Source organism: Protomyctophum parallelum, assembly GCF_964188405.1.
Source record: "Protomyctophum parallelum genome assembly, chromosome: 22".
Classification (NCBI taxonomy): Eukaryota; Metazoa; Chordata; class Actinopteri; order Myctophiformes; family Myctophidae; genus Protomyctophum; species Protomyctophum parallelum.
Genome location: NC_139714.1, coordinates 30,075,292 through 30,090,234, shown reverse-complemented (window position 1 = coordinate 30,090,234; position 14,943 = coordinate 30,075,292). Strand labels below are relative to the sequence as shown.

Sequence of the window (14,943 nt, the reverse complement as noted above, 5' to 3'; positions counted from 1 at the left end):
TTGGACCGCTTAGTTGTCCCTGGACCAAACGTTGAGAAACGTTTTTCAAACAGCAGTGGTAGCTTTGTTTTTCTGGGTTTTCACCTGTGTTTCATGTTGCGTTGATACTTGATACAGTCTGACACAGTTTCACACACACACACACACACACACACACACACACACACACACACACACACACACACTCACACACCTGTAAAGTGAGGGCACACTGCTTTAGCACAGCTGTAATGTTGAGCTCTGGGTCGTCTCTCCACAGGCTGATGTAGGCGTTGATTTCCTGCTGCACTGTTGGGTCTGGGCTGCCGTCGCACCGCATGTACCTGTCCCACTGTGCATCCACGCACACACATACACACACACGCACACGCACACACACAATCACGTTAAACACATTTTCAACAAGATACAATGACTGTATATGCTCATATACACTATCATTATGATGTTCTTTTATAAATTCATATATCTTGGGCCAACTTGTCAAGAGTATGTGGGCAAACAAGTTCCATCTTTCTCACTCTCTCGACTTCTCGCACGCACGCGCACACACACACACACACACACACACACACACACACACCTTGGCTTTCTCCCTGGTTTCCATTTTCCATCCAGCCACAGCATTATGGTTGTCCTCCAGTAGATGGCGGAGTTCATTCAGTTCATCCTCTCTGCGCTCTTGGTCCTGTGAGTGCATTTTACAATGTTTTATTGTCTGATGACACAGTCATCAACAACAGGCTTGACTGTGCTCAAGTCAAGACATGCGCCTCTGCACCAACACCCTACTACAAGATTCACACAGAACTAAATGTAGTTTAAATTATTCTTTTTTTTTTCAGATTGTAAATATTAATTATGTATTTTTATCAGAGGGAGTGCACAGACTGCACACCCAGTGACAAAAGTCTGTAATTATTCAGGTTGAATGTCAAATGACACCTTTTTAGTAGTGAATAGACCAGTCGTTCTCAAACTTTTTCACTTGTGCTGTTAAAAAGCTTAAAAAATAAGCTTAAAAGATATTCAACATTTTTCACAGGGTGGTTAAACTGATTTAGATTCTATATTAGCTCATTTTGTTGAAGACCCCCTGGAGTCCCCTTAAGGCCTGGGGGAGCCCTGGAGTCCACTTTGACGGCATTCTCCTGTCATGCATCCTCATCCTCTATCTCAGGCTCAGCACCGCCTTTGACACCATTAAGCACTCCATCCTCATCACCTGGCTTCAATAATCTCTACATATGTCCAGAACTCAGCTGCCCGCTGCCCGCCTGCTCACCAGTACCCATTCCTCCTCGACCTTCACTGGCTTCCGGCAAACAAAGAATCCACTTCAAAGTACTTCTCACAACCTATAAGGCTCTGAATAATCTGGCTCCCTGCAGTCCCAACCACCTCTTCGACCTCCTCCAACGTCATGTCCCCTCCCAATTAAGCGCCATACCTGGGGCTGCCCCAACCCTAGGCTGTGGAGTGCACTCCCCAATATTATCAGAGAAGCCCCCACCCTCCAATCCTTCAAAACCGCTTTCAAAACCCACTTCTTAAATATGGCCCCCAATGATTAGTATTAAACCATCTGTAGCACCATGGACCTGGTGCCCCAGAAAAGCACGGCTCACCTTTAACTCGAGCCGCTCCTGCTCCTTCAGTTCGATACTCTCACTCTCCAACCTTTAACTCTTTAACTCACCTTTAACTCGAGCCGCTCCTGCTCCTTCAGTTCGATGCTCTCACTCTCCAACCTTTAAACCATCTGTAGCACCATGGACCTGGTGCCCCAGAAAAGCACGGCTCACCTTTAACTCGAGCCGCTCCTGCTCCTTCAGTTCGATGCTCTCACTCTCCAACCTTTCCAGCTCCTCTTTCTCTGCCTGCAGTCGGACCTCCTCTGAGAGCAAAACCACATCACTGAATTGAACTCTGAGAGCGAGTGAACACATTAAATACAATGGGCCTATAAAGGGCCCATAAGGGTCCTTTTGGTTACATATACATTTTATGTTAATTTTACTATATAGGCCTAACCCATGATTTAAAAAAAAAAAAATGGGGGGGGGGTCCCTGGTGACAATTTAATACCAAAAGAAAAGACCACTATACTATTACTAAGTAATCAGCCAAATTGTCGCATAATATACGATAGGTATTAGAGGAAAATCTTTTGAAAATAGCTGATCTACAATAGCTCTGCTATTTTCCACAATATTTATATCTGGGAATTCCAAGTGCTTGTCATGGGTGGGGAATCCTCCAGTTCACTTCAAATATCGGTCTGAAAAGGTAACCACTGGTCTGGTGTAACCTATACTGACCTATTCTGTGTGTGTGTGTGTGTGTGTGTGTGTGTGTGTGTGTGTGTGTGTGTGTGTGTGTGTGTGTGTGGCTGTGTGTGTGTGTGGCTGTGTGTGTGTGTGTGTGTGTGTGTGTGTGTGTGTGTGTGTGTGTGTGTGTGTGTGTGTGTGTGTGTGTGTGTGTGTGTGTGTGTGTGTGTGTGTTTATAGGTTTACCTTCTTCTTTGAGTTTCCTCTCTTCCTCCTCTCTCTCCAGTCTCTCTCTCTCTGCCGTTTTGCTCAGTTTTCCAGTTTTTTTAGCTGACTAAAATAAATCAAGATGATGTGTTAAATTGGACAGCTCATTGGTGTACTGGTCATTCAGAATCATTGTGGAAATCATTGGCCTAATGGCAGATCTGGCAGATCTGCAAGTTCAGTGTCTTGATTGAATGAGATGTGCTGTGAGTTTGCATATCTGCTATTTTACAGCATAGGACCGTTGCCTACACGCTACGCACGCACGCACGCGTGAGCGCACACACACACACACACACACACACACACACACACACACACACACACACACACACACACACACACACACACACACACACACACACACAATGACAGTGTATTAATATGAGTGTCAATTATTGCAGCTTTTCTCACCATCTTCACAAAGATCGTCCTGACCTGACGCCTCCGGGCAGCGTCCAGTAACCATGGAAACATAGGACGCATGCGCATGCGTCTTGTTATTTGCGACACAACGAAACGACGCACGGCAATTTTATTTGTGTATGGTGGTGGTGTGAACTGTGAACTCCAATGCACCGCGGCTTCACAGAGTCATAATGGATCCTGCCGCAAAAGAACCGTAAACACGCGTCACAGACACAAAGGACAAGGGTAAACAATAACATAATATTGTGTGTCCTCGTGCGTTTGTTGTGAATGTCAGAGCAACGATGGTACATGCCACGTAGAACCCATCGCCCGACACAATGCTCTGATCACCCACACCACAGTCTTGTACGCTAATTGCTAACAAGCTACAGCTAAATGTCAATAAGATCTAGCTCCCTGGTATCGGCTAAATCTTCACTTATTTCTTATCTATTTAATCATCAAACGTTATTTGAACCTGTGTTGTTGTCGAGTAGGTTGAGACAAGTCAGTGTGTTAACTGTTAATAATAATAAGCTAATCTGAGAACCCGTCTGCAAATAAAGGAAAAACAACGCCCTCTTTTTTGACGTCAACAACGCGATAAACTAAGCTCAGTTAAGTGGTGGTCTAGTCCCCCTAATCTAGAGATATGATTTACTTGTCCTATATGAATGTTATAGATACATGTTTATCAGGTGTGACGTTTATCAGGAGTTTACTTTGCGGTTTTTTATACATAGTGCAAAATACAAAACAAGTTTATGTAATAATATAATATATAAAAATTATTATAGTAATTTCTTCACTAGGTTAATTGTACTTGGCGCACCAGACCCTGGTGTTGTGCCTCATTGGTGCAATACAGTATTCCCTGGCCAAACAGGAATAGCCTCTTTAGAGTGATAGAAATTTGATCAAAGGTGCAAACCTTTTAACTCTATGGTGGATGCTCATCTCTCTTTCATTTGACTAATTATATTTTGTTTTGTTGGTTTCATTTCAGGTGTTTCCCAAAGTGCCATCCCACTATCGACATGTCCAACCCTTTAAAGAGTAAGGTGATTGCACTTTACAAGAATGTAAGTTACACACACACACACACACACACACTTTTGCACACTGCGCCAAGCAGAGGCGCAGATCTTGGGGGTTCTTCAGTGCCTGATATGAGCACCTCTGAGAAAATACTGAGTACCGCTCATGCAGCCGTCGTGCGATGCCAGATTTATCGAACTGAAAAGAGGGGGATAAATAGAGCAGACCAAGTGCCGAGCCAAAGGTCAAGTTTACAAAGTATTGAGGGTTCATACTTTTAAGTAGTTAAATGCCTGAAGACACTTCGTTGACATGATGTCTGAAAGCACATTCAACATGAATCCAATATGTAGTGGCGGCCCCTGCTTCATCTCTCTCAGCTAAGCAAGGGGTCCTTGGCCTGAAGAAGACCCCTTACCTGTGCTAAAGAAAGACGCTAGTGTGGAACTGTGGATAGCAATGGTCGGAATGACTGGAGATGCAGGTGGAGAGCTCGTCTGAGGATGACGCAGAGAGAGAGAGATTTTTCTGTGAGTGAATCCTAAAATGACCCTGCGTTTTTAAACAACACGTTTTGCATTCCTGACAGCTGCTGTATCTTGGAAGGGAATACCCCCAAGGGGCGGCGTACTTCAGGGAGAAGCTGAAGGCGGCCTTCATGAAGAACAAAGACGTGACGGACCCCGAGAAGATCGAAAAGCTGGTGAAACGAGGAGACTTTGTCATCAAGGAGCTGGCGGCGCTCTATTTCCTGAGGAAGTACCGAGCCATAAAGAAACGATATTATGATAAAGACGAAAAATGAATACGGACGGACGGACGGACAGACGGGCTGCAAAACACAGTCTCGGCCATGCTTTTTGCCTGCCGGAGACAATTAGGGCTGTACTTAATTGATCAATTTGGTCTTATTTGATCAAGACGTTACTTTAAATAGCCATTGTCCATTGAGATATCCAATGGAGTCAACCTCTCCAACTTGAAAAGATTGATTCAGCATTTCTGTTTCACAGATTTGTCAGTCAACTAATTGATTCCTGGACAAATTCCGATGACTATTGATGACTAATCATTTCTTTAGTTGAGGACAACCTTACTGTTGATTATAGTATTTATATGTTGAATGTGCTCTGAACCTGACAACTGGAAAATGTCAGCAGAGACTGCCAAAGGTAATGGAGATATCTATTACTTGTAGTTGTGTTTTGCTTTTAAAGCCGAAGTGTACTTTAAAAATATTAAATATATAGTTTTTTACAAATGCATAATCACATTACCGTCCCCCAGAAATGGTGTCTTAACCACATGAACCCTAGTGTCATAATATAAATAGCCAGCCTACAAGTCCCACAATGCATCACATTTGAGCAGATAGGCCTGTAAGAGATTTGGTGAGAAGAGGGAAAGTATACAGTACACCAATGTGTGACCCCAGCCAATGGAGTATCTAGGGTTTAACCCATTCTGACCTGAGATCAGATTCATATGAGGTTTCCACTGGACACACACTGGTCTGATTAACCCATTCTGACCTGAGATCAGATTCTAAAAATGTCAGTCGTTCTTCGGTTATTAAAAAATAGCAGACCTACAAGCTCGTATCGCGCCACTCGGTGGCGCGATATGAGCTTGTAGATCTGCTATTTTTCCCATAGCTAAAGCATAACATGATGCTAACACCAAAATGGGTGCCCGTTCAGAATGGGTTAAGTGGTTAATGTTGTCGTTGGAGAGTTTGCAGAGCCAAACATTTCCTTGTCTTGTTAATGTTAATATGTAAAGAGCTTTAAGAAAGCATAATTCTGCATTTCAAATAGAAGCAGACAGCAATCAAAATCATTTAAAAACTTGAAAATCTGTGTTTCCCCCTGTATTTAGGTCTTTTTGGCCAGTTTTTGTCACATTTTCAATATAATGTATATACTGTACCTGTAAGGACTGTACCTGTAGAGTGAACACTCATAATCTCATATACTCCAATGTTACATTTATTGATGTTTTAAGCCTCCGCTCATCAGGTCAAACAAAAAGCCCAATGTATATACGTGTACATACTCATATTGTATAATCTCAAATGTTTTATTTTAACCGTATATGTGTCGGAAGAGTCAAAACAACAAATTAATTTCACATTAATGTGGATTTCAAACACAGATCCTGTGTTGTAATAAATTATTTAAAATCACGGCACGATATGTTTTTTGTTTGTTTGTTTTTTACAATTTAACAGTTAACTGCAATTTCATGTTTCAGACTAAAGGGGTAGTGCACTTAGACCCCTTTTCCACCGGTTGGTTCCCAATGGGAACCGGTTCAGTTCTTTTTGGTTTTCCAGAGCTCCAAAATTGGTGGGCAAACTATACCCTATATTAAATTGTTTATAGGATCAATACAAGTAAATTAATACATGATAACCCTTCCACAGTAGTAGCTTTTTCATATTTTCGATTATTTTGCATATATTCCTACATAATGCCTCATTTGCATATTTAAAAATGTAATTTTTTTAATACAATAGATCATTGTCTTCATGTAAGTACTCAATTGGGGAAGTTTCACGGTGATAACAATCTAATATAGGTATGGTTTTGCCCACTCAATTCATAATTAACGTTTCAATTTTGGAGCTCTGGCTCATGGACTAAAAACCAAAAAGAACTGAACCGGTTCCCATTGGGAACCAACCGGTGGAAAAGGGGCCAATCTGTATGGAGCAAAAGGCTAAAGTAACTGGGAATCTAGCCTAAAAAGATATATCAACAAATGGAAGTAGGTGTATGCTATGTGGGAACATTGCCATTTGTAAAGTCCAGCTCAATGTCCCGGAAACCAGGATTGTCATTGCCACATTTCCGCTGTCCATTCCTCGCGTCATCACGCGTTTGTCTTGTCGCCTTTATGGAGAAGAGCAAAATGAGAAAGGTTGACATGCTGTATCCAGTAAAAGAAGAAGTAGTCGCATGTTTTACTTAAGTAAAAGTATCAATACTGCAATGTAGATATCCTCTGTTACAAGTCCCTTATTCAAAATGTACACGTAAGAGTACAAAAGTATCGGCACAGTAAAATTACTTGTTGTGCAGAATGCACAAAGAGAAAAAAATCTTTTGAAAATGAATCTACAAACTCACAATGCTTTGCGTCACGATGGTGAGCTTGTAGATCTGCTATTTTCAAATGGCCGAAATATACTGTATAGGCCTAAAGGGCTGAAGTGTTTAATAATCAAAATCTAGAAAGTTGTCGTATAATTGTCTCCACCAGCCGAAGGCATGGGGGAGAGTATGTTTTGTTGTAGTGTCTGATATGTACTGGGGTGGAAGTAAAACTATTGAAAAATGTAAATACTGAAGAAAGTAAAAAATACCCCCCAGTATTGTACTATAAGTACAATACTGGATGTATTACAGAGCAGATTTGTGCTGTATCACTTCACTTACCCTTTCCATAAGGCGCTTTAATAAGTGATAGGAATACATGTCTTCTTTCATTAGTGTTAGTCTTGATTCAACCTTCAACTTTCTGCCCCCTGAGAAAAGAACAAAAAATATAAAAAATTACAAAATATATGGCATGCAAACATACAGTACCAACAAACATCGTGATTTATTCAGTCGTGAGTGAACTTTAAATTGGTAACTTATTTTGCATACAAACAAACAAGCCTGTGAGACGTGATCGCGTCGAAACAATTCAATGGATTAGGTTGGTGTGTTTTTTCAACTGGTTTCACACTGGGACCTCAATATCACATTCATTGTGAAGTGAAGGCATATAACACAATATTCGATCCGGGACTTATTGAATAAAACGTTATTTCAACCAATCTATATGGCACTGGTACGAGGTCGTATCCCTACTTTTCCATTGAGAGATTTAGACCCTGGTGTCAGATAAGGCATCTACTGGTTGACAAGTAGGCCTAACATTGCCTAAGGCTAATAAATGCAATATGTCCCCTAGCAGAGCTTGCTCTTCCTCTGGGCTGAGTGGTAGATGTTTGGTCTCCTACGAAGGAGACCCAGATACTGAGGTTCAAATCCAATATCACTGATTGTACTATAACTGTTGCATGGACTGGTGATACCTGAGAGCAAGCTGACTACCAGTCCTACAACGATGGCCGTTATGGTTCCAATGGGACTGAAGTAGAGGTAGGAGAGAGAGTACCAGCTGTCTGCAAGCACTGGCCTGATGAGAAGAGACAAAGCATTAGCACTCAAGCGCAGTGAAATCATGAAATGAGACATTCAAATGATCAAAATATTTGCTATAATGAAATGTCACGAAGCCTGTGTATCGTATTTTTATTTTTATTTTGACGTACAGTAATAAAAATACATAATGATTACAGACACTATCTCTGTATACACATTACTCGAATGTAAATGTCCTGGCTCTGGGTAAAGAGTTTCAGGTTCAATCAGTGGAAAAACAGTATTTTGACCATTTACATAGTAATACAGACAAATCTGTCCCCAGTTGTAACTGGCCATTTCGGGCATGCAACAGATCTGACGACACCACTTACGTTACAGCTACGTCGTCTTGCAGGGTCGTGGTGTTGAACATCAACAGTGCGGGCAGGGTAACGGTGGACACGTTGAAGCTATCTGTTGTAACGTTGAAGCTGCAGCCCTGGGTGCTCAGTGACAAAGGCCTGGTCATCTCTGCAGAAGGAGGATATATCTGGGCTCCAATGCCCACCCACAAAGACACGGCCAATCCAGACATCACACCTGTCAAAGCACCCTAGAGAACACACCATAACTATATCATACGTCTCTTTAGAAGCTATTCAGAGAAACAACGATGATGCATAATGGTAATGCATACGTACATTAATTATTTATCATCATGAAATGGAGTTTCTGTTAGCTAGCAAAGATGAACATGGTCAAAATGTAGATGGTTATTTTTCTGTGCAGATGGTGGTAAAGCAAGTGACAGCTGGGACTGAATTTTCCATGTGTGTTTATTTAAAAGGTCGCTTGAGTTACAAGCATCACATTAGAAACCACCACTAATGCTTAAGTGAATACTTACTGTGGAATTGGCAAAAGGGCAGAGGAGGCCCAGTGAGAAAAGACCAAGTAAAGGCCCTCCAATGATCCCAAAGATACTGGTGACTGTCTGCATGAGGAGACACACATCTACATTTCAGTCTGAAAACCAATGCACTAGGTGTATGTGCTGTTAGATTTACATTACTAACCTATAAATAAAAGGTCTTAAATTGTAACTCCAACTAATCATGCCATTCTAAGAGGCTGACATGATTTATGCATGAGACGTGGTTGGGTAAATGCTGCTGGAGTTTATGTTAAAATGAATCATGACAAACTATTGTATGACCTTTATAATTTTAAAGTCTTTGAGAACGTACCAGTTTAGCATAATGTTGTTAGGTACTGTGTGTAGTTTGCTATGAGGTAAAACAATTAAACGTTTGATTATTTTATGGTAGTGAGGTCACTAGTAAGTATGCACAGATTTGATGATTCTTGTATTGTCTACAGTAATCCCAACCTGTATCACACTGCCCATGACTGAGGCCACCCCAGCCATGCCGATGGAAACAACCCCATATGCGATAGCTGCAAACAACATTAGGACAGGGAAAATGAGAGAGTGAGAGTCAGTTCTTGTTGGCTCCCTTGGCTCAGCAAGAGACAAACTGCTTGGTTCAAATGTCTGAACTTACTGAGTCCTTTAGAAGTCCAGGACAAATGTCTTTCTGACATCTGGGTGTGAGGTTTAATCAGGTCCTCTATTGTCACTGCAGCCAGAGCATTGATGCTTGAAGACACTGTGCTGAATATGAGAACATGAACAAATCCCTCAACCCTCAAGTGTGATGTAAGAGCAAAATAGCCACTGTGTGATTCAAATAGGTGTCAACAAAGACAATATCACACAGTCTTGATAGATATTAACAGTGAAATAATTATCAATGTGTGTAATTTGTCTGATGTGGCAACAACAAGCGTGGTCAAATCAGTGCCACTGTTATAACCTTAGAGAGCCACTGAATGCTGCTGCTACGAACAGTCCAGGGAGGCCAGGGAAATCTCTCAGGATGTCCATCACCAAATACGGCATGAGCTGTAGAGGATGGGAGTTGTTTAGGCAGTCTGTAGGACACATGCTCAAAAGGACAATTATAATAATGAGGCAACACAAGAATTCAGAGTTTGGAAGTATAAGGATTTTACAGCCTTTATAGCTTTCACTCCCACAACAGCCAACCCCCAACATAGCCTCAAGACTTGAGCCAGTTCAACAAATGGGACAGTAACAAGAGTAAAACAAACAGCACCACAGGGGTGTGACAGATGAGATAATCTCAGACTGTAACTTAGAGGAGATACTCTTTATAAATGGGTATTATTAAATGTTTACATCTACATTTCTACGACAGAGTCACTATCAATATCAGGCTGGGATGTAACAGGGAGGAGGGAAGAGGACGTTTGAGGAGGGATGTGACTTACAGTAATTCAACAATATATTTTGGTACCGTAAAGTCCTAAAGGTTAAATGAACTATAACCCCTTTAGAGTGTACTAACTATTTCAATAACATTATCCAATGCTTTGCTCACCTGATCCGGAGCAGAGATCCGTGCAGATGTCCACGGGTCACAGTTCTTATAGACAGAGTAGAGACACAACCCGGCAAACACAGAACACAGCATGATGGCCCACAGCCCTATCAGGTTCATGAACAGAGCCCTGTCAAACCATGACACACAGAACCAAACACAGAACACAGCATGATGGCCCACAGCCCTATGAGGTTCATGAACAGAGCCCTGTCACAGAACACAGCATGATGGCCCACAGCCCTATCAGGTTCATGAACAGAGCCCTGTCAAACCATGACACACAGAACCAGTCCAGCAGCACACGGTACACATGCACATGCAAACACACACACACACACACACACACAGACAACACATTTGCACAGAGATGTCGAACCAGTGCACACATAATGAGACAAAATGAAGCATGCATCCATGCAATAAATGAACATACAATTTGTTTGACACGCACGCACGCCCGCCCGCCAAAACGCAGGCACAGACACAGACACAGACACAGACACAGACACACAGACACAGACACACACACACACACACGTGACTCACGCTCTTGCGTGAGTGATGGACTTGCAGGAGATGTATCTCTGAACCTGGGCCTGGTTTATGCCATAAACACTGACCCAGACAAATGTCCCTCCAAAGACCAGCGTCCAAAAGGTGTGCCTCCTCAAAGGGTTCATGTCGAAGCTGATACGGAAGAGAAAGATAAATCATTACGTGCCAGCTTTATGGCCAATTGATTCAGAACAATGTTTTTCTCTGAGTCTCAAACCAAATAATTGGTCATTTATAATGTATGAGGGAGGAACCCTTATCTAATTCCCCCAAATCCAAAGTAAATAAAAGTATACAAATCATCAAAGGGAACATCCACATTCTCTAAAAATGTAAATGTCAAGCAGAAACGCATGTTTCGACCTTTTGGCCTTCGTCCAAAAGGTCAAAGTGCACCTAGCCTTTGAAGCATATTAAAATGTTGCCTTCCTACAGATAAGACACTTTTTTTTGTCCAACTGTAAGTTTCCTGTGCTCTCTCCTCATTCCTGACAGTAAATCGGGAGAGAAATGGGGAGTAACACGCAGCAAAGGCCATCAGGATCGGGACTGTCAGGCTACATTGTAGCCTACAGTAGGTGTCCGGACCGCTACAGCAGTGGTCCAGGCCATTCCTGACAACCTTGACATGAAATACATTCTTCATTTTAACCAACTTAACTGTATGTGTACAGACATGACTTCTTAGGGAAACAAAGAATGTGACACTTGTGTCTGAATGTTGTCTATATTTAAAATTCTGAAACTTATCATACTCACTCCCAGAAGTTGAGTCTACCTCCAAGCTGTGAGTCTGTGATGATGGTTTGGACTCCTCCTTGTAGGATCACACATCTGATAATGACACACAGGAAGCCTGCCAGCATGATGCCCACCTGCCCCACAACAATGAGGACACTCTTTGTTATCCTGTAATTGCTTTGTATCAGTGTTACATTTGGAACCAACTCGTTTTGTTCATGCAAAATCCATAGTGTTAATTATGTGGTGGTGGTCATTTTCTGGTCTACTGCTGATGAATAGAAGGGGATCAATAGCTTTAAGTATTGTCATTAGATGTGGCAAGTAGGGATATGACACAATGAATTAGCTAATGTGTTGTTTGTATCACAAAGGAAACGGTAACACTCTTTTATGTTATTAAAGTAGCCTAGATGTGTACCTGAAATACATCTGTCCACACCACAGCCTTCAGACCACCCTGCAGGGCAGAACAGGGGTATATTATGTCATGTCACGTGCTTTTATGTTAATATGTTATGTTGTAGCACAACTCCAGTGCAGGTATTTATCGTACCATGGTACAGTAGAAGGTACAGACCACTCCTGTTGAAATCACTGCACTCCATAGATCCATACCAGTCACTGCAGGACAGACAGACAGACAGACAGACAGACAGACAGACAGACAGACAGACAGACAGACAGACAGACAGACAGACAGACAGACAGAGGGAGAGAGAGACTCACACAGTCACCTACTGTAACTGGACAAAGCTAAGTGGCTTGGAGTGCCACTTAAGACCATGCCATGAATCCGAATAAAATGACAATACCTTGGTTTAAAGCTAGAGCTGGGGTGTAGATGACTATTCCAGTGTAGAGTATCTGTGGCATAGATAAAACATGACAACATCATACTTTCAACCACAAGGCATTAAAACTGCTAGTGGTTTTGGCCACCAGAGACCAAACGTGGTCATTGGGTACTCATTGTATTGTTACTCACAGTCTGAACAATGAACAACACGGTTCCCAGCAGGCGTGTGACTCTGTTAAAGCGAAGCTCCAGGTACTTTTTAGAGAGGTGCACAAATACAGACAGAAAATATCTGGGTCATCCGTCATCCAGTCATATGCTATATGGTAGGATTGTAGCTTTAACTAAACAAAACCTACGCAATTATTGAAGATTACTTTTACTCTTTCCTCTAACACCCAAACCCAGCTCCTGTGGTAAAAAGTAAAAAGCACCCCATCCTACATATTATTAAATGTTTACAGTAGAATAAAATACAATATAACATAACAGTGATAAGAACATAAAGCACCACAACACAAAAAAACGACACAACACAACACAACACTGTAACTTGCAGTCCACACATAAATCTCTAACCCTGCCAAACCACACTAATATTAGCATTCATTAAAAAAAAAAAAAAAAACAAGACCTCAATCACCTCATAACTCCAACATCGATGCAAACACAAGACAGCACCCACCTCATAAGTGCTGGTGATGCCCAGCCTATAGAACACAGGCAGAAAGATCTCAGACGTGATCAACACTGTGAATGCATAGGACAGGCCAACAAGGCTGAAGGTGGCTCCGAAGCGGTACACCTAAGGACCAGTGATGCAATGAGGTTTAACATTTTCATATGATTTTCAAAGTTTTTTTCAACAAACGGTGACTAGCATGCAATGTTGGTGTGACTGATGCAAGAGGTGAAGGCCAAATAGTATGCTATTTATCTTAACAAATAAAATGCATCATCACTGTCAAATCAAATCATATTTGACAGAGGCTGGTGAAACTGCAACTTCAGAACTTTATACTGCCCCATGTTCTCTCACTTCTCTGTGCACGATCGACACTCAACTGAAACATATGCATATCACTCACCACCCTGCTTAGGACCACATGGTTGGTCAACTAAAATCACAACAAATACAGACTCCAGACTTGTCAATATAGCTCTTCTAAGGTCATATTTCTGAGTTTAGTTTAGATTTTCATTTGATCCGATAAGCACAGTGCACATTCTTCACAATACAATCCTTAGTGTTCATTTGTAACTCTGAGAGTGTACAACTTAAACCAAATAAGGGTCCATTTGTACACTCTCAGACTGATGAGTTAGATTATTAACAGAGTGTACATGTTTGTTTGTTTCCCAGCTGTACTGAATGTTATGTGATCTCACCTCGGCCGGGCTGGCCAGCACTGTGATGGCTGACATGAAGCTGGCTGTAAGGGACAGGGACACAGGCAGGGCTGTCAGACTGCGGCCCCCCATTAGGAAGTCCCCAGCGTTCTTCTGGGCCCTGTCCGTCCAGGCATAGTAGACCCCGATGGCAGCAGATACCAGCAGCATGAGACCAAAGACCACATAGTCTCCAGCCATGAAGGAACCCACCATCGCCGCCGAGGTCCCCGACATCCTGATCGGTCTCCAGGTGTTGATTTCTTCTTTGGATATATAGAAAAGTACTATATAAAAAAATTAATACAAAATAAAAAATACATGAAGAATATGTTTTTGTTCGTATTTTCTTGGTGATTTTTTAAACTGCTGTAAAAAGTCCTTCTCGGTAGGAATGAGAGCCCTGGCAGAACTCCTGCTCATTCAACACTGAAACATGAAGTCTCAACTCAACTTAGAGAGAGAGAGAGAGAGAGAGAGAGAGAGAGAGAGAGAGACGAAGAGATTGAGTGAGTGAGTGAGTGAGTGAGTGTGAGAGAGAGAGAGAGAGAGAGAGAGACAGAGAGAGAGAGAGAGTAAGATGGAGCACTTGTGTGTGTACTGTATGCATGGCGTACTTGTGGGTGGGACTGTGTGTGGGGTGGATCCAGGACAGGTATGTACATTTAGCTCACCAGGTCAGGATTTTATGCCATGGGATAAAGTCTGTTCACCACCCCCCTATGTATACATATACATTTGGAAAAAGTACTCAATTTATTTTAGCATCAGTTAAAGTTATCATTGTCATATGGGACCACTCAGATGGTCAACCTAAATCACAACACATAGGCTACATGTGGAAAAAGAAGGCTACTTCATTTAAT

At 41.9% G+C, this 14,943-nt stretch overlaps 3 protein-coding genes across 3 annotated transcripts in view; 1 reads left to right on the top strand and 2 right to left on the bottom strand.

Annotated features, from left to right (window-relative positions):
- Positions 1–3,029, bottom strand: part of dnai7 (dynein axonemal intermediate chain 7) — a gene marked incomplete at its 5' end in the record, with an annotated part of 10,370 nt that extends 7,341 nt beyond the window's left edge. The window contains 5 exons of the mRNA XM_083757357.1: positions 194–331; positions 584–688; positions 1,806–1,897; positions 2,517–2,604; positions 2,952–3,029. Of these exons, the coding sequence (XP_083613483.1) occupies positions 194–331; positions 584–688; positions 1,806–1,897; positions 2,517–2,604; positions 2,952–3,029 (501 nt within the window). The remainder of the gene's footprint in view (positions 1–193; positions 332–583; positions 689–1,805; positions 1,898–2,516; positions 2,605–2,951) is intronic.
- A 43-nt stretch (positions 3,030–3,072) lies between these two features.
- lyrm5a (LYR motif containing 5a) lies at positions 3,073–5,582 on the top strand. The gene is made up of 3 exons (XM_083758182.1): positions 3,073–3,191; positions 3,955–4,030; positions 4,576–5,582. Exons 2-3 carry the CDS (start codon positions 3,986–3,988, stop codon positions 4,789–4,791), a joined length of 261 nt encoding a protein of 86 aa, XP_083614308.1. The 5' UTR covers positions 3,073–3,191; positions 3,955–3,985; the 3' UTR covers positions 4,792–5,582.
- Positions 5,583–6,716: 1,134 nt separating this feature from the next.
- On the bottom strand, positions 6,717–14,341 carry slc5a8 (solute carrier family 5 member 8). Its single transcript, XM_083758253.1, has 17 exons — positions 14,078–14,341; positions 13,374–13,493; positions 12,878–12,943; positions 12,705–12,756; positions 12,446–12,513; positions 12,311–12,349; positions 11,908–12,023; positions 11,140–11,280; positions 10,591–10,720; positions 10,003–10,091; positions 9,691–9,800; positions 9,516–9,583; positions 9,033–9,119; positions 8,518–8,738; positions 8,074–8,177; positions 7,427–7,515; positions 6,717–6,880 (listed from the first exon to the last, which is right to left on the bottom strand). Exons 1-17 carry the CDS (start codon positions 14,312–14,314, stop codon positions 6,767–6,769), a joined length of 1,851 nt encoding a protein of 616 aa, XP_083614379.1. The 5' UTR covers positions 14,315–14,341; the 3' UTR covers positions 6,717–6,766.
- Positions 14,342–14,943: the final 602 nt, after the last annotated feature.

Bases quoted from the DNA above. Each gene is read 5' to 3' on its own strand.
- lyrm5a (XM_083758182.1), top strand. From the start codon at position 3,986: ATGTCCAACCCTTTAAAGAGTAAGGTGATTGCACTTTACAAGAAT. The intron at 4,031-4,575 runs GTAAGTTACACA...CATTCCTGACAG, and splicing joins TGATTGCACTTTACAAGAAT to CTGCTGTATCTTGGAAGGGA.
- slc5a8 (XM_083758253.1), bottom strand. From the start codon at position 14,314: ATGTCGGGGACCTCGGCGGCGATGGTGGGTTCCTTCATGGCTGGAGAC. The intron at 13,494-14,077 runs GTGAGATCACAT...ACTGGTCCTTAG, and splicing joins TGCTGGCCAGCCCGGCCGAG to GTGTACCGCTTCGGAGCCAC. The intron at 12,514-12,704 runs GTATTGTCATTT...TCTGTCCTGCAG, and splicing joins AGCTCTAGCTTTAAACCAAG to TGACTGGTATGGATCTATGG.